A 24,215-nucleotide genomic window follows, 5' to 3' on the forward strand; every position below is an offset into this window, starting at 1 on the left:
GGTCCAAGGGAGGTTCTCTTGCCCCTCTGCTCTGCGCTGCTGAGGCCACAGCTGGAGAACTGGGTCCAGTTCTGGGCTCCCCAGTTCCAGAGTGACTGGGAGCTACTGGAGAGGGTCCAGTGGAGAGTCTGAAGATGTTGAGGGGCCTGAAGCATCTCTGTGAGAGACGCAGGGCTGTGGAGCCTGGAGAAGAGCAGCCTGAGAGCAATGCTCAGCAAGAGCTGAGGGCTGGAGGCCATGAAGATGTGGCCAGACTCTTGTCAGTGGTGCCCAGGGACAGGGCAAGGGGCGCCGACTGCAACCCAGGAGGTTCCATCAGGTGCAGTTTTTTGGCTGAGAGGGTGTTGGAGCCCTGGAGCAGGCTGTCCAGGGAGGTTGTGGAGTCTCCTTGTCTAGAGAGCTTCCGACTCCAGCTGGCCATGGTGACCCTGGGCAAGCTGCTTTGGGCTGGCTGAGCTCCAGAAGCCCCTTCCCACCACCCCCCTGCTGGTGCTGATGGATTCCATGAGACAGCTTCATGGTCCATCCCAAACTGGGAGAAACTAACTCCCTGCCCACATCCAGCTGCTGCATGAGGGACACTGGGCTGGCAAGAGGCCTTCTCTAGATCTAGGAAGGCAGTTGGTGTCTCCAGCTCTATCTTGACCTCCTGTTTCTCCTCACCCAGGACACCCAGAAGGCCAAACAGTTCCTGCCCTTCCTGCAGCGCGCCGGCCGCTCCGAGGCCGTGGTGGAATATGTCTTCAGTGGGTCACGGCTGAAGCTCTTCATGCCAAAGGAAACCTGCCTCATCACCTTCCTCCTGGCAGGTGAGACACCCCCCCACTCCATCAGTACCTCGCTTGATGTCCTCCTGGGTTGAGAAGGTTCTTCCCTCATCCCCATGGATCTGGGGCTGATGGCAATGGGTTAACTTGACAAGGGTTGGCTTTGAGATGAGGAAGCATCACTTGGAGATGATGGGATGGTTTGGGTGATGGCCAGAGGGTTTGGGTGATGACCAGAAGACTCTGGTGATGACCAGAAGGTTTGGGTGATGACCAAAAGACTCTGATGATGACCAGAGGGTTTGGGTGATGGCCAGAAGACCCTGATGATGACCAGAGGGTTTGGGTGATGGCCAAAAGACTCTGATGATGACCAGAGGGTTTGGGTGATGGCCAAAAGACTCTGATGATGACCAGAGGGTTTGGGTGATGGCCAGAAGACTCTGATGATGACCAGAGGGTTTGGGTGATGGCCAGAAGACCCTGATGATGACCAGAGGGTTTGGGTGATGGCCAGAAGACCCTGATGATGACCAGAGGGTTTGGGTGATGGCCAGAAGACCCTGATGATGACCAGAGGGTTTGGGTGATGGCCAGAAGACCCTGATGATGACCAGAGGGTTTGGGTGATGGCCAGAAGACTCTGGTGATGACCAGAAGGTTTGGTTAATGGCCAGAGGGTTTGGTTGATGACCAAAAGGTTCTGATGATGACCAGAAGGTTTGGTTAATGGCCAGAGGGTTTGGTTGATGACCAAAAGGTTCTGATGATGACCAGAAGGTTTGGTTAATGGCCAGAGGGTTTGGGTCATGACCAGAAGGTTCTGATGGTGACCAGATTGCTTCAGGACCATCCCTTGTCTCTGGGACCACCACGGGTCCCTCAGGACCATCCTGATGGGTCCATCCCATCCTCTCATTGTGTGAGTTGGGCTGATGGTGCATCTGGAGATGTTTCCATTGTGGCAGACATTGTGTCTTCTGTCTTCTCCTGCCACAGGGGTGGGGATTCCTGGAATTTGCTTCTCAATCCTGATGGCCACATGTCCAACAGATGGAGGGTTTGGGTAGTCCTTAGCTTCAAGAGGGTTGTGCAGACATCTGGCCTGGTTGGAGAGCTGGGTGGAGAAGAACCTCATGAGGTTCAACCAGGGCAAGTGTAGGGTCCTGTACCCATGGAGGAACAAGCCCCTGCAGCAGTGCAGGTGAGGGGTGACCTGCTGGGAAGCAGCTCCAATGAGAGAAGGACCTGGGAGTGCTGGGGGACAACAAGGTCACCATGAGCCAGCAACGTGACCTCGTGGCCATGAAGCCAAATGGTCTCCTGATGGGGCAGTGAAGAAAGAGTGTGACAGGAGATGACCATGCCCACCACCATGGCTGCCCAGCTTGGTGAAGCCCTTTGGTGTCACTGTGCTGCGTGACATAGATGATGGAGTCCCACCTCCATCCTTGGCCACCCCCATGGCTCTCTGGGAGGTTGCTGGTGGTGTGATGGTGGCCGGCACCGTGGCCATCCTGGTGCCCACGGGAGCCACCAGGGCACAGGACAATTAAAGCTGTACCCTGAGTCAGCAGTGTGTTGGGTGTTGGAAGAAGCTTTGGATCTAATGAGCTTCATTAATTATTCAGGAGCCACTAATGAAAGGGCAGAAGGTTGGAGAGGTGGAGATCTGGGACATCCCAGAGGTGGTGAGGTCACTGTGGTCAGCTGGAGCTGCAGCAAGAGGGTGAAACTGGGGGGAGAGGAGAAGTGAGGTCCTGGCTCCACGTGGGGGTCTGCTCCATGGAATTCTGCTCCATAGTTCTGTTCCATGAGGATCTGCTCCATGGTTCTTCTCTGGGGTTCTGCTCAACGGTTCTCTCTGCAAATCTTGGTGTCTTCCTCTAAGTCTTGTTGGGTGCCTCCAAATCTTGGTCTGTGCCTCCAAATCTTGGTCCGTGCCTCCAAATCTTCTTGGCTGCTCCCAAATCTCACTCAGTGCTTCCAGATCTTCTTGGGTGGCCTTAAATCTCTTTAGGTGACCCTAGATCTTGTTGAGTGCTTCCAGATCTTGGTGGGTGCCCCTAAATCTCACTGGGTGGAGATAACCCCAGGGCCTGGGCTGGAGCCATGAGAAAAGACTGGGCTGGGGCTGGGAACAGGACAAGGACTGGGATGAGGTTGGCCCCATCCCTGCTGGCTTGTTCCCACATCCTGCCGACCCCACAGCCCAACCTCTCCCAACCCCAGTGCCAAGGATGTGCCACTGCTGGGCTCAGCTGGTCCCATGCCACCTTCTCCAGTGGGTTCCTTTCCTCCTGGTTCTGAGGGCCATCTAGAGGTGGCCTCTAACCTTCTCCGAGCTCTTCAAGCTTCACCTTCATCTTCTTCCTCCTACAGGCATCGAGTGTCCTCGGGGTGCCAGGAACCTGCCTGGGTTGGTGCAGGAGGGTGAACCCTTCAGTGAAGAGGCCACACACTTCACCAAGGAGCTGGTGCTGCAGAGAGAGGTAGGGCCAGAGGCTCTGCCACAGCTTGGGTGACAGCAGGTGCGGGGTTGGATCAGGGCTGGTTGGGGATGGTGACTCCACCGTGGGTTCAGCAAGGGCTTTGGTGCCTCCAGGAGAAGGCCCATGGACCATGGTGCTGGCAAAGCTTCTGCTCAGGCTGGGCTTGGGTTTGGGCTTGGGCTTGGCTCTTGAGGGGCTTCTGTTGGTGTCACCATGGTGCTGGACCTGGATTTGGCCCTGTTCTCCCCTCTGAGGTTCTCCTGCTGGTGTGTTGTGGGTCCACCATGGTGCTGGACCTGGATTTGGCCCTGTTCTCCCCTCTGACGTTCTCCTGCTGGTGTGTGGTGGGTCCACCATGGTGCTGGACCTGGATTTGGCCCTGTGGTTCTCCTGCTGGTGTGTTGTGGGTCCACCATGGTGCTGGACCTGGATTTGGCCCTGTTCTCCTCTCTGAGGTTCTCCTGCTGGTGTGTTGTGGGTCCACCATGGTGCTGGACCTGGATTTGGCCCTGTTCTCTCCTCTGAGGTTCTCCTGCTGGTGTGTGGTGGGTCCACCATGGTGCTGGACCTGGATTTGGCCTTGGCACAAGCATGGGGAGGGGGTGGCAGCAGTGGCATGGTGACCTCCCTCACCATTGGCATGGTTGAGAGCCATCATGGTGGCTTCTGGGGGAGAGGGGGGAGTCTTCTCCTGCCAAGTGACATGGGCTGGTGAGGACAGGATGAGAACCATGGCATGGTTTGGGGGTCACTCTGTGCCCAGCTGGCCCCTTGGGGACATTTCTTGGACTCTTCAGGGGGTGGCATCTCCTGGAGCAGGGGGGTTGTGACAGCTGCATCCTGGGGTGCCATGAGGTGGCATCTCCTTCCTAGGGGGTGGCAGGCCCCTCCTGGGGGAGGGTGACAGCTCCATCCTGGGGGTTTGAGGTGGCATCTCCCTCTTGAGGGGTGGCAGATCCCTCCTGGGGGAGGGTGACAGCTCCATCCTGGGGGTTTGAGGTGGCATCTCCCTCTTGAGGGGTGGCAGATTCCTCCTGGGGGGGTGACAGCTCCTTCCTAGGGAGGTGACAGCTCTGTTCCAGGGTGCCATGGGGTGGCATCTCCTTCCTAGGGGGTGGCAGCTCCCTCCTGGGCGGGTGACAGCTCCATCCAGGGGGGATAACAGCTCCGTCCTGGGGGGACTTTGAGGTGGCATCTCCCTCTTGAGGGGTGGCATCTCCGTCCTGGGTGGTTGACAGCTCCTTCCTAGGGGGTGACAGCTCCGTTCTGGGGTGCCATGGGGTGGCATCTTCCCTGGGGGTTGCCAGGGAGGGTGATTCCCATCGGTTTCCTTGGCAACCAGATGCTGGGGACATCCCCATCCCCCCAGCCCGCTGCTGGCTGCGTCACCACCCTCTGCCAGCCCCCCCACTGCCAGATCCTGCCAGCCTCTCCCAGCCCTCCCCAGTCTCTCCCAGCACCCCTCCCCCAGTCCCTGCCACCCTCTGCTGTTCCTGACACCCCCTCTAGCCTCTGCCAACTCCTCCAGCTCCTCTCTGCCAGCCTCTGCCACCCCCTCCGGCTTCTGCCAGCCCCGGCCAGTCCCTGCCACCCCCTTCAGTTCCCCTCTGCCAGCCCCTGCCAGTCCCTCCCACCCCCTCCAGCTCCGCTTTTCCAACCCCTGTCAGTCCCTGCCACCCTCTGCCAGTAGCTGCCACTCCCTCCAGCTTCCTTCTGCCACTCTCTGCCAGTCTCTCCCACCCCTCCCAGTCCCTGTCACCCCCTCCAACCTCTGCCAAGCCCTCCAGCTTCGCTTTGCAAGCCCTTTGCCAGTCCCTGCCAACCCCTCTGGTCTCCCAGCCAGTCCCTGCCAACCCCTCCAGTCCCTATGCCAGTCCCAGCCAGTCCCTGCCACCCTCTGCCAGTCCCTGCCAACCTCTCCAGCTCCCCCCTGCCAGCACCAGCCAGTCCCTCTCACCTCCTCCAGCTCCCCTCTGCCAGCCCCTGCCACCCCTCTAGCTCTCCTTTGGAGCCTCTGACAGTGCCCATCACCCTTTGCCAGCCTCTGCTAGCATCCCCCAGTCCCTACCAGTCTCTGCCAACCCCTCCAGTTCCCATTTGCCAGCCCCTGCCAGTGCCTGCCACCCCCTCCAGCCTCTCTCAACCCCTCGAGTTTCCCTTTGCCAGCTTCTGCCAGCTCCTGCCAGCCCCTACCACCCTCCTTAGCCCCTACCACCCTCTACCAGCCTCTGCCAACCCCTTCAGCCCCTTCTGCCAGCTCTTGCCACCCCCTCTAGTCTCTTCCAATGCCTCCAGCTCCCCTCTGCTGCTCCCTGCCAGTCCCTGCCACCCTCTGCCAGTCTCTTCCAGCCTTTCCCTGTCCCTACCAGCCCCTGCCAGTCCCTGTCACCCCCTCCAGCACCCCTCTGCCAGCCTATGCCAGCTCCTGCCATCTTCCCTGCCTTTCCTTCCCAGCCCATGGCTCTTGTTGTGCAATGCAGCATTTTTCCAGTTGGGAATTGCAGCAGGAACCACTTTGGCTGCTGGGTTTCCCAATTCCAGAACTGGGGTTTGGCAGTGCCCAGGGTGCCAGGACATCCTTCTCCTCCTCCTCCTCCTCATCATCATCCTTATCCCAGCTCTTCACCCTCTGGCAAGGTTTTGGGTTTTTTCCACTAATTTCAAGATTTCCAGGTCAGGAAAACAAAATTTCCTTGGTTCAATATTCCCAACCCTTCAGGAATGGAGCAAGAAAGGAGCTTTTTAGGCTTTCCTTCCTCATTTTCTTCCTTTTCATCTTCATCCCAGCTCCTCAGCACCTGGGAAGTTTTGGTTTTTTTTAATTGCCCTGATCCAAATATTTCCAGGTCAGGAATAAAAAAATTCCTTGGCTCAGCATTCCCAACCCTTCAGGAATGGAGCAAAAAAGCTTTTTTAAGCTTTTCTTCCTCATTTTCTTCCTCCTCATCTTCATCCTCATCCCAGCTCCTCAGCCCCTGGGAAGGTTTCTCTTCATGCCCTGATCCAAATATTTCCAGGTCAGGAAAATAAAATTCCCTGGCTCAGCATTTCCAACCCTTCAGGAATGGAGCAAAAAAGCTTTTTTTAAGCTTTTCTTCCTCATCTTTCTTCTTCCTCATCCTCCTCATCCTCAGCCTGGCACGATCCCAAGCTCCCTGGTGCTGGGCTGTGCCACATTCCCACGCTGTCCCCAAGTGCCTGCCAATGTGTCACCCACCCCCGGGCACTGGTGCTGGCACTGGCACTTGGTCACTGCTGGCACCAGTCCATACTGGAATGGATGGGGGGGGGGGGATGGCCCTGGACCAGCTTCCCTGCTTCCCTGCCTGCAGCCTTGCCTGATTCCCTACTTTCCTGCTTCCCTGCCTCATTCCCTGCTTCCTTGCCTGCTTCCCTGCCTGCTTTTCTGATTCCCTGCTTCCCTGCTTCCCTGCCTGCTTCTCTGCTGGCCTGGGATCATCCCCCCAAGCACCCTGTGAGCATCCCTGGAAGCATCTTAGGATCATCTTGAGATCATCTCCCTGAGTATCCCTGGGACCATCCTGGAAATATCCTGGGATCGTTCCCCCAAGCACCCCTTGAGCATCCCTTGGACCATCCTGGGATCATCCCTGGGATCATCCCCCACAAGCTCGCACCAAACACCCCCTGAGCATTCATAGGACCATCCTGGAATCATCCCTGGGATCATCCTGGAAGCATCCCCCCAGTTACTCCCCTGAGAACCCCCTGAGCATCCCTAGGACCATCCTGAGATCATCCCTGGGATCATCCCCCCAGGTTTGCACCAAACACCCACTGAGGATCTCTGGGATTATCCTGGGGTCATCCTGGAAGCATCCCCCCAGTTATCCCCCTGAGGACCCCCTGAGTATCCCTGGGAGCATCCTGAAAGCATCCTGGGATCAAACTGGAAGCATCCCCCCTTGAGGATTCCTGGGACCATCCTGGAAGCACCCTGGGATCGTGTCTGGGAGCATCCCTGGAGCATCCCTCATCATGCACTGATGAGGCCCTACCACCTTCTGAGCAGGTCCCTGGTTTCTATCCCATCTCCTGGAGCTTCCACCATTCCCTAGGGTGCCACCTTCACTTCCCAGCTACCCACAGTTATCCCAATGGATTTTCCCAACCTCTGGGATCCAAACCATAGCAGGGAGGCCACACGGAAGCCAGGTTGATGACCCCTGCTAGAGCTTTGGGATTTGGGGCACGACAGATCCCATCACTTGCTCATCCTGGTGGATTTGCCAGCCCTCTGGAGGGCATGGAGGACCTCACCACCATCACCAGTAGCACCATTAAAGGGGGAGGTCTCCATACTGGGATGCCCAATTCCTGTCCCTGTCCCAGAGGTGGCAGCCACAGTGATGTCCCCAAAGTGATACCAGCTGGTGACATGCTGCTAGGCACCACCACCATCCCCTGGTGAATCCATGAATCCCAAGCCCTGGAGAAGACAGGGTGGGCAGAGCTCCCCAAATCCTGGCCTAGGGATGGGTGACCTCCTCCCAGCCACGTCCCCCAAGGACTCAGGTGGCACCACCTGGCACCATGACACTGAGCTTGGCACAACTGAAACGTCAAGAAGCTGGGATGGTTCCCTGGAATGTTGTGGTGAGGTTTTGGAAGCCCTGGCATGGTGGATGGCACAGTGGCTCCATGGAACTTTGTGCCATTGGAAGGGGATTGAGGTGGCACTGTAGAGCTATGGGCAGGGGCTGGAGATGGCACCGTGGAGCTTTGTGCCATGATGAAGGAGATGAAGGTGGCACTATGGAGCCACGGGAAGGGCCTGGAGATGGCACCACAGAGCTTTGTGCCATGGGAAGGAGATGAACATGGCACCATGGAGCCATGGGAAGGGGCTAGGGATGGTACCTTGAGGGCATGGAAAGGGGCTGGAGGTGGCGTTGTGGAGTTTGTGCCATGGGAAGGGGCTAGGGAATCGTACCTTGGAGCCATGGGAAGGGGCTGGGGGTGGCACCATGGAGCTTTGTTCCATGGGAAGGAGATGGAGGTGGCACTGTGGAGCCATGGGAAGGGGCTGGGGATGGCAGCTTGGAGGCATGGGAAGGGGCTGACACTGTGGTGTTTGTGCCATGGGAAGGAGATGGAGGTGGCACCATGGAGCCATGGGAAGGGGCTGGGGATGGTACCTTGGAGGCATGGGAAGGGTCTGGGGGTGGCACCGTGGAGCTTTGTGCCGTGGGAAGGAGATGGAGGTGGCGCCATGGAGCCATGGGAAGGGGCTGGGGATGGTACCTTGGAGGCATGGGAAGGGGCTGGGGGTGGCACCGTGGAGCTTTGTGCCATGGGAAGGAGATGGAGGTGGCACCATGGAGCCATGGGAAGGGGCTGGGGATGGCAGCTTGGAGGCATGGGAAGGGGCTGGGGGTGGCACCTTGGAGCTTTGTGCCATGGGAAGGAGATGGAGGTGGCGCCATGGAGCCATGGGAAGGGGCTGGGGATGGCACCACGGAGCCTTGTGCCCATGCCAGCCTGTGAGAGCACCCAAACTGAGGCAGTGCCAGGGCACATTGCCGCGGTGAACCCGCTGAGCTGCAACAACAACCCGACTGCAGTACCAGAGCCCAAATTAGCTGCAGTTAATTAGGATAATTAGCGGGAGCCCCATGTCGAGGGAGGAGGTGTACAAGTGGCTGGGAACACACACTGCTGTGCCAGCCCTGCCTGGCACAGCGGGCATGGCGTGGGCTTGGCTGTATGGTGACAGCGAGGCATGGGGAACATCTCCTGGTGCCACTGTAGAGGGGTGAGGGTGGCACTGAGGAGCTTTGTGCCATGGGAAGGAGCTGGGGATGGCACCGTGGAGACCTGTGGCACAGAAAGAGGATGGAGATGGCACTCAAAAGCTGTGGGAAGGGGTTGGAGGTGCCACCATGGACCTTGTACTGGGTGGCACTGTGGCTGGGGGGTGGCACTGCGGAGTTTGTGACATGGGAAGGACATGAAGGTGGCACCATGGAACCATGGAAAGCGTCTGGGGATGGCACCTTGGAAGCATGAAAAGGGGCTGTGGGTGGCACTGTGGTGTTTGTGCCATGGGAAGGAGATGAAGGTGGCACCGTGGAGCCATGGGAAGGGGCTAGGGATGGCACCTTGGAGGGCATGGAAAGGGGCTGGGGATGGCACCTTGGAGCCATGGGAATGGGCTGGCAGTGGTACCTTGGAGCCATGGGAATGGGCTGGTGGTGGCACTGTGGAGTTTGTGCCATGGAAAATGGATGGAGGTGACATCATGGAGCCTTTTTGGGGGTGGCACATGAAGAGGAAGCCAGGGAGGTGCTGGGGTAAAAATATTAAGGGGTTTTACTGAAAAAAAAAAAAAAAAGCCAAAATTACTTTAAAATAAGCAAAAAAAAGAAGCCTAACAAACCACCAAAAAGCCTAAACACCCCCCCAAAAGGCCTAAAACACACCCCAAAAAGCCTAAGAAAGGCTCAAAGAAGCCTAAAATGCCCTAAAAAAAAAAATAGAAAAGCCTTAACAACAAAACAAGCATGTCTAAAAACACCACAGAAAGCCTAAAGAAACTCAAAAAGCCTAAAAACAAAACTAAAAAAGCCCTAAAAAAATTCAAAAGCTTTAAAAAAACATCTAAAAAGATTTTAAAAACCAACCAGACCAAAAAAAAAAAGCGCCCCCAAGAGCCAAAAATGTAACCAAAAAAGTCCCAGGTGCCTAAAACATTCCCCAAATGCCTAAAAAGCACCACAAAAAAAAAAAAAAAAAAAAAAAAAAAAAAACAAAAAAAAACAAAAAACCACAACTAAAGTAACCCCAAAAGCCTAAAAATAAACCTAGAAAAGCCTTTACAAGAAGGCAAAAGCCTTAAAAGTTTTTCAAAAGGTTAAAAGAAAGCAAACAACTTCCCCAGCCTAAAATATAACCAAAAAACTCTTCCCAAGTGCCTACAACATCCCCAAAAAGCGTTAAAGAATAAGCCTCCAAAAGCCTCAAAGCAACCCAAAGAATCCCTAAAAAACGGGGGGGGGAAATAATTATAAAGAAAAACAACAATAAAAAGCCTAAAATAACCACCAAAAGCCTAAAACATCACAAAACAGCATGAAAAGATTCCAGAAAGCCTAACACCCCCACCCTCCACAAAAAAAAAAAAAAAAGGAAAAAAGAAGTCTAAAATACATCAAAACAAACCTTAAAAAAAAAAAAAAACAACAACAAAAAAAGGCTACAAAAATCCTGGAAAGAAATTACCAAAAAAAAAAGCTTAAAAACACCAAAAAGGCTTCAAAAAAACTTCCCCCAAAATCCTAAGTAAAATAAATATATTTATTCATATATATATTACTATTAAATATATTAATATATTCTCATATATGTATTTAAAAAAATATATAAAATCTTAAAACATCTCCAAATCTTAAAAACTAACCCAAAACAAACCCCAAAGGCCTAAACCCCCCCCAAAGGCCTAAACCCCCCCCCAAAGGCCTAAGGCACTCAAAGGCCTAAAATCCTTCAGAAGGCCTAAACCACCCTAAAAGTCCTAAACCACCCCAAAAATGCCTAAACCCACCCAAAGGCCTAAACCACTCTGAAAGGCCTAAAATCTCCAAAAGGTCTAAAACTGCCCCAACCCCTAAACCACTCCAAAGGCCTAACCCCCCCCAAAAGGCCTAAGCCACCCAAAAGGCCTAAAACTGCCCCAACCCCTAAACCACCCCAAAGGCCTAAACCTCCCTAAAAGGCCTATGCCACCCAAAAGGCCTAAGCCAACCCTCCAAGCCTGGCCCCCCCCTCCCCCAGAATCCCAAGGACATTGTGTGAGGAGGGCTCGGTGCTGGCACAGGGGTTGGTGACCCCGGTGATAGTGTGCCCCCTCCCCAGCTCCCGCCTGGGGACCTCAGGTCCACTCCCCTGGTGCCAGCCCCCTGGCTACAAGCACATGGTAATGGCACAAGGGTGGCCCCAGGGCTGCTCTGCAAGGCACCCTGGGGACACCAGTGTCACCAGGGCACGCCATGTCACCACTGACAGCACTCAGGGCACCTCGTGTCCCCGGCACGGGAGCCCAAGGGCACCCAATGTCCTTGCTGCCAGCACCCAAGGGTCCCCATGTCTCCACATGGCCAGGGGACAAGTGACCCTACAGCTGGCACCTGGGGGTTTCCCCATGTCCCCACAACCAGCACCCAAGGGTCCCCCATGTCTCCACATGGCCAGGGGACAAGTGACCCTACAGCTGGCACCTGAGGGTTTCCCCATGTCCCCACAACCAGCACCCAAGGGTGACCATGTCTCCACCACCAATACCTCAGACACCTTGTGACCCTACCACCAGCACCTGGAGGGCACCATGTCCCCACCACCCTGTTCACCCTGTGTCCCTGTCACTGGCACCCAGGGGGACCCCATGTCCCCAACAGAGCTGGGGGTGCTGCTTTCTCCATGAAGCTGGCATCCTGGTGTCCCCAGCACCAGCACGCAGGGCACCCCATCTCCCTGCCCACCAGCACCTAGAAATCCTTGAGTCCCTGTCACCAGCACCCATGGCACTCCTTGTCCCTGTCACTGGTACCCAGGGCACCTTGTGTCCCTGCTGCTGGCACCCAGAGGGCCTTGTTCCATGCCACCAGCACCCAGGTCACCCCACGTCCCTGCTGCCAGCACCCAGAGGACCTTGCATCCCTGCTGCCAGCACCTGGCAGTCCTGGCATCCCCCCACCATCAGCACCCAGGGGACCTCGTGTCCCTGTGCACCTGGAGCTCAGTGTCTCCAGCACCCAGGTCCCCCCACGTCCCCGCTGCCAGCACCCAGAGGTCCTTGTGCCCCCTGCCATCAGCACCCCGAGGCCCTTGTGTTGCCCACACAACTGGGAGGTCCCAAAGTCCCCATACAGCACCCCCCAGTTATCCCCCACTGCGATGCCACCAACGGACTGCACCCCAGTTTTGGTGGGAGATGGCATCTTACCTGGGTGCCAACCAGAACAGGGTGACACTGGGTACTCAAACCTACTGGTGTGCCCCCAACCCCAATTTCCTCCCATTTCCTCCCCCCCAATTCACTATTTTTAGTTTATTTCACCACCAGAAAAAAAAAACAAAACAAAACAAAACAAAAAAGCAGCAAAATTAAAACCTTTTGAAGGCAAAAAGTGCTCAGAGTGGGATAAATGGCTTGGGGAGGGGGACACCTATTTACTTGCTCCCCCCTCTCCCCCCAGTTTTTTGTGGTGTCCCCCCAAATCCATATCCTCCCCCCCCAAAAAAAGTCACTATTTTTAGTTAAAAATCAAACCAAACAATAAACATCAACAATAAAATCTTTTGGAAAGCAAAAACCTCTCAGAGTAGGATAAATGGATGGGAGGAGCACCTATTTACCAACCCCCCCCTAATTATTTTTGTGGTGCCCCCCCCAAATCCATTCCCCACCCCCCAAATTCACCATTTTTAGTTAAAAATCAACCCAAACAATAAACATCAAAAATAAAATCTTTTGGAAGGCAAAAACTTCTCAGAGTAGGATAAATGGATTGGGAGGGGCAACTATTAACCTCCCCCCCCCCAAATAGTATTTTTTGTGGGGTGGGTGTGTGTGTCCCCTAAATTCATCATTTTTAATTAGAAATAAACCCAAACCAACCCCCCCCCAAAAAAAAAAAAAAAAAAAAAAAAAAAAAAAAAAAACCACCAGTAAAACAAAAAAAATCTTTTGGAAGACAAAAAGTTGTCAGAGCAGGATAAATGGTGAGCAGGTGTGGGGGGGTGAGGGGAGAGGGGGGGGGAGCAGTCACCAATTTTTGTGTGTCCCTCCCTCCTTCCCTCCCTCCCCCCCTCAGCCACACACCTTTAAAAATGTGGAACAATATTTATTAAAATACAAAAATACACGTTTGGGGTGTTGTTTTTTTTTTTTTGTTATCTTTTTTTGTTGTGATTTTTTTTCCTTGTTTTGTTGTTTCCTTTCTTTGTTGTTTTTTTTTTTTTTCTTTATGTTTTGTTTTCTGTTTTTCATCGCTCTAAGAGTTTGGTGTCCATTACATAGATATAGATATAGAGATAATTTTAATGACACCCCTCCCTCCCCTTCCCACCCCCTCCCCCCCAAACCAACCACCACAAGACCTCCCCCCCCCCCCAAAATTTTACACCCACCCTTCAATTCCCCCCCTCCCTCCTTCCCCCCCGCAAAAAAAAAAAAAAAAAAAAAATTAAAACCCCATCAGGTTTTGTATCCATCCAATAATTCACTTTTTTTTTTTTTTTTTTTTTTTTAAAGCTTAAAAGAAGGAATTTCAGTGCTGGGGGGAGGAAAATTGGGAGGGGGGGTGTGGAGGGGAGGCACATCCCCCCACACTTGCATCACAACCAACCCTCTCCACCTCCAAAATAATAATTAATGAGGATGCACCCCCCTCCCCCCTTCCCCTTTTAAAAGTGAGGACCCCCCCTTGAAATATAAGAAGGGATTCCCCCTCAAAAAGAAGCCACCTCAGATGCTGGTGGTTTCCATCATCAAGCTTAAGAACATTTCCCCCCCTCCCCAATTAAAAAAGCCCTTTAATTGCTCTCCCCCCCCCCCCCTCCCCATTCCACAACATTCAAGGGGGAGGGAATTTAAAGAGGGAAGAGAGGAGAGGGAGGGAGGGGTTACCCCCTCCCCATTCTTATAGCATTCCTCCTCCCTCTCCAGAAAAAAAGACTAAAAACAGCTAAAATTTGTTCTACAATCATAGGTCAAGTCTCCTATTTTTTTAGAGGGGGGGGGACCCCCCAAATATATTCTTCTTTCCCCCCCCCCCCTCCATTTTCAGGAGCCTTTAGCCCTGTAAAGAGATGAGGAAACGATTTGGGGGGGGTACCTCTTTTATATACTTTCAAAATAATCAATCTCAAATTTTCCCCCCCTTAAAGAAAAAAAAAAAAAAAAAAGGAGGGGGTTTGAGGTGTTTTGGTTTTGTTTTTGTTTTTTTTTATAACCTAAATTTTTTGGGTGGGGAGGTTTTTATTTGGGTTTTTTTTTGCTGGTTTTTTTTTTTTTTTTTTTAGGGTTTGGGTTTTTTGGGGAGTTTTGTTGTTATTTTTTTTTTTTGCTTTTAATTCATTGCAGGTGACCTCCCTCCCCCCCCAAAAAAAAAAAACAATTATTAATTAAACCCCAAGCATACTCCCCAAAACAATACACCAATACCTCCCTCCCCTTCCCCAGGAAAAAAAAAAAAAAAGTAAATTTATTGCATTTGGACGATTTTGGCTGAACTGGAGTCAACTGATGTGAATTAGAGGAGGGGGGGAAAAGGCATTAAAAGGGGGAGGGGGGGTGGGGGCATATTTAACCCCCACCCCAAAAAATAATGAGGTCACCTCCCCCAACTGCTACCCCCCCTAGAAAATACCTCCCTCCGGGGTCCTGCCACCGGAATGGGCACATTTGAGGTGTTTTTGGGGTGGGTTTTCTCCTCCCCCCTCCTTGTAAAAATAGAAAGGGAGAGGAAAAGGGGAGGGGAGGGCAGGGAGAGAGTTTTGGGGTGAATTTGAAGGGGTTTGGGCTAATTTTGGGGGGCGTTGAGGTGATTCGGGGAGGAGGGCTTGGGGGTGGGTTTTTGAGTGTCGGGGGGGTTGGTTTTAGGGTAATTTGTGGAGTTTTGGGGTAATTTGGGGGGGTTGGGGTGATTATTGTGAGGTTTGGGGGGAGTTGAGGTTTTGGGGTAAATTCGTGAGGTTTTGGGGCAATTCCTAGGGTTTGTTTTTTGGGGGGGGTAGTTGCTTGGGTTTGGGGAGTGATTTCTTGACTTTCTGGGGTTGAGTTTTGTTTACTTTTGGGATAATTTTTGTGAGGTTTTTGGGGGAGTTAAGGTTTTGGGGTAAATTCATGAGGTTTTGGGGCAATTCCTAGGGTTTTTGTTGTTTTTTTTTTGGGGGGGGGAGTAGTTGCTTGGATTTGGGGAGTGATTTCTTGACTTTTTGGGGTTGATTTTTTTTTTTTTACTTTTGGGGTAATTTTTGTGAGATTTTGGGAGAGTTAAGGTTTTGGGGTAAATTCGTAAGATTTTGAGGCATTTCCTAGGGTTTTTTTTTTGGGGGGGTGAGTAGTTGCTTGGATTTGGGGAGTGATTTCTTGACTTTTGGGGTTATTTTTACTTTTGGGGTGATTTGTTGATTATTTTGGGGGGGGGTTATTTCTTGTTTTGGTGAATTTATTGAGGTTTTAGGCTTGTTGGGGGGGCACTGAGGTACTGGGGTAAATTCTTGCGATTTTGGGTAAATGCTTGAGGTTTGGGGAATACCTTACTGGATTTGGAGTTATTTCTTGAATTTTAGGTAATTTGGTGTGGGGGAGGGGGGAGAGGTTAATAGAGGTTTTGGGGGATAATTTGTTGTGATTTTGGGGTAATTTCTTGGATTTTGGGGGCAACCTCTTGCATTTTGGGGGGGTTTGTTTGCCTTTTGGGGTCATTCCTTGGACTCAGGGCTGAGTTCTTGACTTCTTGGGGTGATTCATCAAGTTTTGGGGTCGGTTCTTGAGATTTTGGAGGCATTTCAAAGCATTTGGGGGTCATCGAGTTTTGGGGGTAAAATGCTCTGATTTGGGGGAAATTCTTGAGGTTTTGGGGGCATTTGTTGGACTTTGGGGGCGATTTCTTGTCTTTAAGGGGCAATTAATTGATTGGGGGGTATTTCTTGAGTTTTGGATGATTTCTTGAGGTTTTGGGGGTAATTTCATGTGGTTCTGGGGTAATTGAGAGTTTGGGGTAAATTCTTGAGATTTTGGGTCGTTTCCTATGGGTTTGGGGTAATTTCTTGTATTTCAGGGGTTAATTGCCTGACTTTTGGGGGCAATTTCTTGACTTTTGGGCTAGTTTGTTGAGTTTGGGGGCAATTAGAGTAACTTTGAAGGGAGGCTGGGGTCCGTTCTTGAGGTTTGGGGTAAAATCTTGAATTTTTGGTATGATTTCTTGACTTTTGGGGGTAATTTTTTGAGCTTTGGGATCTTTCCTTGAGATTTTTGCAGTCATTTCGAGGGGTTTTGGGGTCATTGAGGTTTTGGGGTAAATTCTTGAGATGTTGGGTCATTTCCTGTGGTTTTGGGGTAATTTCTTGTATTTTGGCGGGTAATTTCTTGATTTTGGGGCTAATTTGTTGAGTTTGGGGGCAATTAGAGTAACTTTGAAGGGAGGTTGGGGTCCATTCTTGAGGTTTGAGGTAAATTCTTGAGGTTTTGGGGTGATTTCTTGACTTTTGGGGGGTAATTTGTTGAGCTTTGGGATCTTTCCTTCAGATTTTGGAGTCATTTCGAGGGGTTTGGGGGTAATTGAGTTTTTGGGGTGAAATTCATGAAATTTCATGAGGTTTTGGGGCAATTCCTTGAGTTTTTATGCTAAAACGTTGAGATTTTGGGGGTCGTTTCTTGAGCTTTAGGGGCAATCTCTTAACGTTTTGGGAGAGTGTATTGGATTTGGGGCAATTTCTTGAGTTTTGGGGATTGTTTCTTGGAGTTCTGAGGTAGCTTTTTGCTTTTGGGGTGTTGTTTATTGAGATTTGGGGTTATTTCCTGGATTTTGGGGGTCATTTCTCGAGTATTGGGCTGATTTGGTGATATTTGGAGGTGATTTCTTGAGATTTTATGTTCTTTCTTGGAGTTTCGGGTGTAATATCTTGATATTGAAGGGAATCCTTGAGTTTTGAGAGGAATTCTTCAATTTTTGGGGGGGTTATCTCTTGAATTTTGGAGGTTCTTGGGTTTTGGAGTAATTTCTTGGTATTTGTGGGGAATTTCTTGAGGTTTTGGGGTCATTTCTGGAGGTTTTTTTCTTGTGATTTTGAGGTTACTTCCTGAGATTTTAGAGTAATTTCTTGGATTTGGGGGGTAACATCTCAAGTTTTGGGGGCAATTTCTTCTGTTTTGGGGATATACTTTGTTGATTTTGGGGGTCACTTCACGGGGGGTTGGGGTAATATTGTGAAGTTTTGGGCTTTATCTTATATTTTGGGGGTAATTTCATGAGGTTGGGGGCAATTTTGGGGGGTTTGAGGCAATTTCTGGAGTTTGGAGGCTTGTTTTTTTTTTATTTGGGGCAGTTGAGGTTTTGGGATTTATTTTGTTGATTTTTTTGGGGAGGTCATGGAGTTTTGTGGTAATACCTTGAGATTTGGGGCAATACATTAAGTTTTAGGGGTAATTTCTGGAGTTTTGGAGCTTTTTTTGTGGATTTGGGGCAATTCCTTGACGTTTTAGGAGTAATTTCAGGAGTTTGGAGCATTGTTTTTTTTTTTTTTTAATTTGGGGTGATTCCTTGACTTTTTGGGGCAATTTCTTGGGGGTCTTGGGGGCAAATTCTTGAGTTTTGGGGCTTATTCTGGTGATCTGGGGGTAATTTCTTGGAATTTGGGGGCAATTTTTTGAGGTTTTAGGGTTAATTCTTCGGGGTTTGGACAATTCCTTGAGGCTTTTAGAGTTAATTCTTGGAGGTTGGGACAATTCCTTGAGGTTTTTAGGGTTCATTCCTGAGGTTTGGGGGCAGTTTCTTGAGTTTTGGGGCTAATTTTGTTGATTTGGGAGTAATTTATTGGCGTTTTGGAGCTATTTCTTGAGGTTTGGGGATTATTACTTGGGATTCAGGGCAATTTCTTAAGGTTTTGGGGCAGTTTCTTGGGGATCAGGACAATTCCTTGAGGTTTGGGGGTTATTTCTTGGGGTTTGGGGCAATTTCTTGATGTTTTGGGGCAAATTCCTGGGGATTGGGGCAATTTCTGGAGGTTCTAGGGCAATTTTTTTGAGGAGTGGGGCAATTTTGGGGTTTTTTGGGGAGGACAATTTCTTGAAGTTTTGGGACATTTTCTTGGGAGTTTGGGGTGGTTTCTAGGGAGTTGGGGACAATTTCTTGGGGGTGGGGACAATTTTTGGGGGGTTGGGGGCAATTTCTTGGGGTTTTGGGGTTATGTTGGATAGTTTGGGGCTTACATCTGGAATCTGGGGCAGGGAGGGGATAGGGTGGGTAGTTTCCTAGGGTTTTTTTTTTTGAGGCTTTGCCAGAATTCGCTGCTCTCTCAGCCCATCAGGTAGAAGAAACACGTCCAAAAAACCAAAGAAACCCCAAAATTGTATCCTCCCCACCCCCAAAAAACCCAAACCCAAACCAAAAATTCCAAAAACCATCTCTGTACAAAAGTTATTGTCTATTTTTTTTTTGTAACTGTTTCCCCTTTTCTTTTCCCCCCCCCATCTTTTTTTTTTTTTTGATTTTTTTTTTTTGTCTTCTATTGCATTGGGAGGGGAAGGGGTGAAAGGGAGGGGGAGAGGTGAAAATCACCACCCCCCCAAAAAAAAAAAAAGAGACAAAAATCCCTCCCAACCCCTCCCCCGCAACAACACCCCCCCCACCCCCATTCCCCACACCATCCCCCCCCCCAAAAAAAAAAAAAAACCAACCCAAAACCAACCAACCAAAACAAAAAGAATAACAACCCTAAAATCAAGTCATATTTGGGTCTCCTGCACCTTGTCCTTAGGGTGGGTTTGGATTATATAGGGAGGCTCAGCCAGAGTTGTCCCGGGGGGGTGCAAAGAGTTGCCCAAACTGTTCTCTGTCCAGTGAGCCCCGTGGCCCCCCGCTTTGTAGGTGGTGAAGTTCATGTGGTCGTGGAGGGTGGGCAACACCTCACCTGAGCTGCCACCGGCACCGCCGCCACCGCCCGCCGGCGCCACCGAGGTGTTGGTAGCGGTGTTGGCGGCGGCGGCCGCGCTGGGTGGGATGTCCTCATCCACCTGGATGATCTCCACCGTCCTGGCGGCCGTGACGGTGCTGCGCTGTTGGTGCCTCTTGCGGAGCTTGTAGAAGACGATGAGCATGGCGGCGGCCAAGAGGGTGACGGCCACAAAGCAGCCGATGATGATCTTGGTGGTCTTCATCACTTCGTCCAAGCTGGTTTGCATCTTGTCGGTCGAGTCGGCGGTGGGGACGGCCACCTGCTTCGGGGTCCTGGTGGTCTGGACCAGAACAGTGGTGGTGGTGGTGTAAGCCGGTTGGTAACCGGTGGAGGTGGTGGGAACCGGCTTGCCGAACTTGGGGGAGATCTCCTCCGGGGAGACCTCGGTGGTCTCCACCGTGACGGTGGTGAAGAAGCTGTAGTTGGAAGTGTTGAGCTCGGCGGTGCTCACGTTGAGGTAAGCCGAGGCGTTGGAGTTGCCGGCCACGTTGGTCACCATGCAGGTGTAGAGCCCGGTGTCCGTCAGCAGGACGTGGGAGAAGTTCAAGGTGCCGTCGTTGAGGACGGAGATCCGGGGGTGGTTGGAAGCGTGGCTCAGCACCGTCCCGTTGGGCAGCAGCCACCTGACCGAAGACATGGAAGGAGTCCGGCACTTGAGCTCCGCCACCCTCCCCTCGGAGATGTTGAGGTCCGTGGGGGCGTCCATGATGAAGGGCGCTGAGCACTGGAAGGAGGTTTGGTCCACCTCCACCAGGAACCTGCCCCTCATGTGAAGCGGGGCATGGCAGCGCCCGCAGCAGGTGGAGTTGGTGGGGATGTACTCCCGGAGCCACCAAGACAGCCACAGGATGTCGCAGTCGCAGTCCCAGGGGTTGTGGTGCAGGTGGAGCTCCACCAAGTACCTCAGAGGAGCGAAGAGGTCGTGGGGTAAGGAGGAGAGGTTGTTGTGGGCCAGGTTGAGTTCCACCAAGGCCGTCAGGTCGTCGAAGGCGTTCCTCTCGATCAGGTTGATTTGAGAGTTCATAATCCAGAGCTTCTTGAGGGACTTGAGGCCGTGGAAGGAGCCGGGTTTGATCTCGGGGAAGTGGTTACCCGACATCTCCAGCTCCTCCAAGCCCACCAGAGGGGTCAGGTTGGGCATGTCCTTGATGTTGCACATCCCCAGATTCAGATACTTGAGGTTGTACAAGCCTTCGAAAGCCCCTTCCGAGATGTACTCCAACTTCTTCAGCTCCCCGAGGTCCAACCTCATGAGGGAGGGCACCCGGTTGAAGGCGTAGGAGGGGATGCTCTCGATGGGGTTGTTCCTCAACCACAACTCCCTCAGCTTGGAGAGGTACTCAAAAGCTCCGCTGGGGATGACGGTCAACCAGTTATCGAAGAGCTCCAAGGTGTTGAGGCTGGCCAAGCCGTTGAAGGCCCCGACTTCTATCTGCCTGATGGAGTTCCGACCCAACTGGAGGACCTCCAAGTGATGCAAGTGCCGGAAGGTGTCCGCTTGGATCAGCTGGATGTTGTTCTCCATCAAGTTGAGATACCGGGTGTTGGAGGGGATGCCCGGGGGCACCTCGGCCAGGCCACGCCGGTTACAAACCACCTTGCTGAACTGGTTGGTGCAGGAACAGACGGAGGGACAGCTCTGAGGGCCGGGAGAGGCGGCGGCCACGTAGAAGATCCACGCGTGGACCGTCAAGTAGGAAACCAAAGCTGCTCTCCACGCCCGGTGACGACTCGGCCAAGGTTGATGATGATGATGGTGGTGGTGATGATGATGATGGTGGTGGTGGTGGTCGTACTGGTGATACTGGTGCTGCTGCTGCTGGTGGTGGTGCAGAGTTACCTGCCACAAGAGCTTCATGATGTGGCACGATCATCATTCACCATCATCTGGGGGAGGTTTGGGGTTGGGGTTGGTTGGAGGTTCGGGGGGGAGGGCGGTATGGAGAAGGAAGAAGCAGTTTTGGAGGGGGTCCTGTTGGGGTGCGTGTGTGTCCCACCACCACCAGCACCACCGACCATCGACCACCGGTACCACCAGTTAGCACCACCACCACCTTTCTTCTGGTTCTGGCTTGGTCAAGAGTAGAGGGGGCTGGGGGCTGGTTTTAAGATGGGGGAAGAGGGGTACTGGGTTTTGGAGGTGGGGGAGGGGAAGGATGGTTTTGAGTCAGGGGGGTGATTTTGGGGGGTTGGTTTTTGGAGGGGATGGGCTGCTTTTAAGAGGGGGGGGGCCTTGGTTTAGGAGATTGGGGGGGGAGGTCACCAAGAATGAGGAGAAGAAAAAAAGGGGTTAGGACAGCCCCCACCCCCCCCTCCCTCTTTAAAAGACCAACAGTAGGTGATGGGGGAGGGGTGTAAGGAAACCCCCTCCCCCCCAAAAAAATAAAAACAATAATTAAAGTGGCACCTACCTGAGGGGGAGGTTGAAAGTGGAGGGGCGGGGGGGGGGGTTAGGTCCAGTATAAAAATGAGGCCAAAAAAAAAAAAAAGAGAAAATGGCTCCTGGAGGTTGCAGGGGGGAAGGTACAAGGTGGTGGGGGGAGGAGGTTTGGGGGTGTAAAGGACAAAAACTGGGGTGGGGGGAGGGAGGGAGGCTCCGCTAAGCAGGGGCCCCGCAGCCCCCCGGAGCTGTCAGCCCCGCCGGGCACCTGGGGTGGCAGCTCCGGCCGTGGGGCAGAGCCGGGGGGGCAGGAGGGACCAGCATGGCTGGTGGGGGGGATACTGGGGAGGGAATGGAAGGGAGTGGGGAGGGGGAAAGGGGGGAAAGGGAGAAAAAAAAAAAGTGGAGGGGAAAACGGGGTTAAAGTTGGGGTGGGAAATGAAAGGAGAAATGGGAATAAAAATGAAAATTAAATTGAGATTAAAAAGTTAAAATAAAATAGAAAAATAAAAGGGGGGGGGGAAGGAAGAAAAGAAAGGGGAAAGAAAAGGGGAAAAGGAAAAATGCAAAGAAAATGAAATAGGGAAAGAAAATGAAAAAGAAAATTAAAATGAAAATTTAAAAAGGGAAATCAAGTAAAATTAAAGGGGGGAAGAAAATGAAAAGAGAAATAAGGGGGAAAGAAAAAGGAAAAGAAAGGGGGAAGAAAATGAAAAATAAGGGGAGAATTAAAATAAATAGGGGAAAATAAAAATAGAAAGAAAGAAAGGGAGATAAAAGAAGGGGGAAATAAAAAAGGACTAAAAGAGAGGGGGAAAGGGACTAAAAAGGAAAAAAGAGGGGAAATAGGGGTAGTGAAAAGGGGCAATTAAAAATAAAAGGAGAAAGAAAAGTTGAAAAAATGGGATAAGGGAAAAAAATAAGGGAAAGAAGCAAGAAAAATAAAAATAAGGCAGAAATGGGGATAAAGGGAACTGGGAATGGGGGAGGAAGAGGAAAATGGGAATAAAGGGGGAAGAAAATGAAAAGGGAAATAAAATAAAGGGGAAATAAAAGGAAGGGAGAATAAAATAAAAGGGAATAAAAGGGGAAAGAAAATAAAGGGAAAATAAAGGGAAGGAAAGAAGAGAAGAGGAGAAAGGAGGGTGAAAATAAAGGGAAAATTAAAAAGAGGGGAAATGGGGGGAAAAGGGAAAAGAAAAAATAGAAAGGAAAAAAAGGAAAGTAAAAGGGGAGGAAAGGAAAAAGGGGGAGAATAAAGATGAAAGATGAAAATAAAAGAAAAATGTGACAAAACCCAATAAAAGGTTAAAAATTAAAAGGAAAAGCTGGGGAAAAGGAAAATAAAAATGGGGGGGTAAGGAATGTGGGGGGGGGGGCAGAAAAGGAGGGGGGGGGTCAAATTAAGGCTGGAAAAAAATGGGCTCTAAAAATAGCCCCCAAAGGGCAAAAAAAAAAAATGCAGGTAAAAAGCAACGGATTTCCTACCTCCAAACCCCCCCTAAAAAATCACCCCCCAAAAATAAAAGCGCACACACACACCCCACTCCCCCAAAAAAAAAAAAAAAAAAAAAAAGAAAAAGATAAATAAAAGAAATAATAAAACCCGCGGAAAAAAAACGCGGAGCAAACCGAGCCTCCCCCCCCTCCCCCCGCCCCCCTTTTTCTTTAGCGCAGGGAATTAAAGAAGAGGAGGGGGGGGGGGGGGGGTCCGAGGTGGGATTTTAGGATTAAGGTTAAGGTTTAAAGGAGAGGAAGGGTTGGGAGGGAGAGGGGGTCCCCAAATCCAAGCCCCCCCTTTTTTTTTTTTTTTTTTTTTTATCCCGCGTTGTTTTGCGCGTCCCGCGGATCTCTCGCCTCCTCCTCCTCCTCCTCCTCCTCCTTCTCCTCCTCCTCCTCTTTTTTTCAGCAGCGGGGGGGGGTGTTGCTGGTGCCGGCGATGATGATGATGATGGTGGTGGCGGCGGCGGTGGTGGTGGTGGTGGTGGCAGTGATGTCGCCGGGCATGGTCCGTCGTAAGGGGTGGGAGGGGGGGTGGGGGTGGGGGGGGTGGGGGTGTGTTATAAATAAGGGAAGTAAAGGGAAGGAGGGAAGGGGAGGGGGGGGGACGGGACACCCCGCGGAAATGTTCCGCGGGGCGCGGAACGAAGAGAAAGAAGCAGCAGAGCGGCAGCAGAAAGCAGCAGCGAGCAGCAGCCGCGCAGGCGGCTCTCGCATCCTTTTGTCCTTCACTTGCCAGTGCCGAGGAATTGCTGACGCATCGCGATGCTCAGCACCCAGCAACCCCCCCCCACCCCCCCCAAAACCTTAACACACCCCCCTTCGAAATCCCCCCCCAACCCAAAGACCCCTCCCCCCCCAACCCCCCCCTCAAATTTTATCAGAGGGTTTCAAACCTCCCCTCCCTCCCCGACCTCTTAATACCCCCCGACTCAATCTGTTTGATGGCTTTAAGGAGATTCCTCCTCCTCCTCTTCCTCCTATTTTAATTTTGGGGGGGGGTGTCTTTAAAAATCTCCCCCCCCCCCGCTTCAAAATCCCTCCCCCAAATTTTATCAGAGGGTTTCAAACCTCCCCTCCCTCCCTGACCTCTTAATACCCCCCGACTCAATCTGTGTTTGATGGCTTTAAGGAGATTCCTCCTCCTCCCTTCCTCCTATTTTAATTTTGGGGGGGGTGTCTTTAAAAAATCTCCCCCCCAAACATCCCCCCCCGCTTCAAAATTTATCATTCAAATCCCCTCCCCCCAATTTATCATAGGGTTTTCAACTTCTCCCTCCCCTCTCCCCCTCCCACCCAGAAAACCACTTAAAAAACCAAACTCAAATACCCCCCCCGACTCAATCGTTAGTATTTGATAGTTTAAGGAGCATC

General features: G+C 51.7%; 2 protein-coding genes across 2 annotated transcripts in view; one reads left to right on the forward strand and one right to left on the reverse strand.

Annotated features, from left to right (window-relative positions):
- Positions 1-3,292, forward strand: part of SND1 (staphylococcal nuclease and tudor domain containing 1) — a 63,312-nt gene extending 60,020 nt beyond the window's left edge. Inside the window, exons 15-16 of the mRNA XM_054399750.1 lie at positions 668-809; positions 3,150-3,292. Of these exons, the coding sequence (XP_054255725.1) occupies positions 668-809; positions 3,150-3,292 (285 nt within the window). The remainder of the gene's footprint in view (positions 1-667; positions 810-3,149) is intronic.
- Positions 3,293-18,731: 15,439 nt separating this feature from the next.
- LRRC4 (leucine rich repeat containing 4) lies at positions 18,732-20,819 on the reverse strand. Its single transcript, XM_054399839.1, has 2 exons — positions 20,782-20,819; positions 18,732-20,691 (listed from the first exon to the last, which is right to left on the reverse strand). Exons 1-2 carry the CDS (start codon positions 20,817-20,819, stop codon positions 18,732-18,734), a joined length of 1,998 nt encoding a protein of 665 aa, XP_054255814.1.
- Positions 20,820-24,215: the final 3,396 nt, after the last annotated feature.

Source organism: Indicator indicator, chromosome 3 (assembly GCF_027791375.1).
Source record: "Indicator indicator isolate 239-I01 chromosome 3, UM_Iind_1.1, whole genome shotgun sequence".
Lineage (NCBI taxonomy): Eukaryota > Metazoa > Chordata > Aves > Piciformes > Indicatoridae > Indicator > Indicator indicator.

Excerpts from the sequence above, each read along its gene's own strand:
- LRRC4 (XM_054399839.1), bottom strand. The coding sequence starts at position 20,819 with ATGAAGCTCTTGTGGCAGGTAACTCTGCACCACCACCA. Across the intron at positions 20,692-20,781 it reads GTAACTCTGCACCACCACCA|TCGTCACCGGGCGTGGAGAG; the intron begins GCAGCAGCAGCA and ends ACCTTGGCCGAG.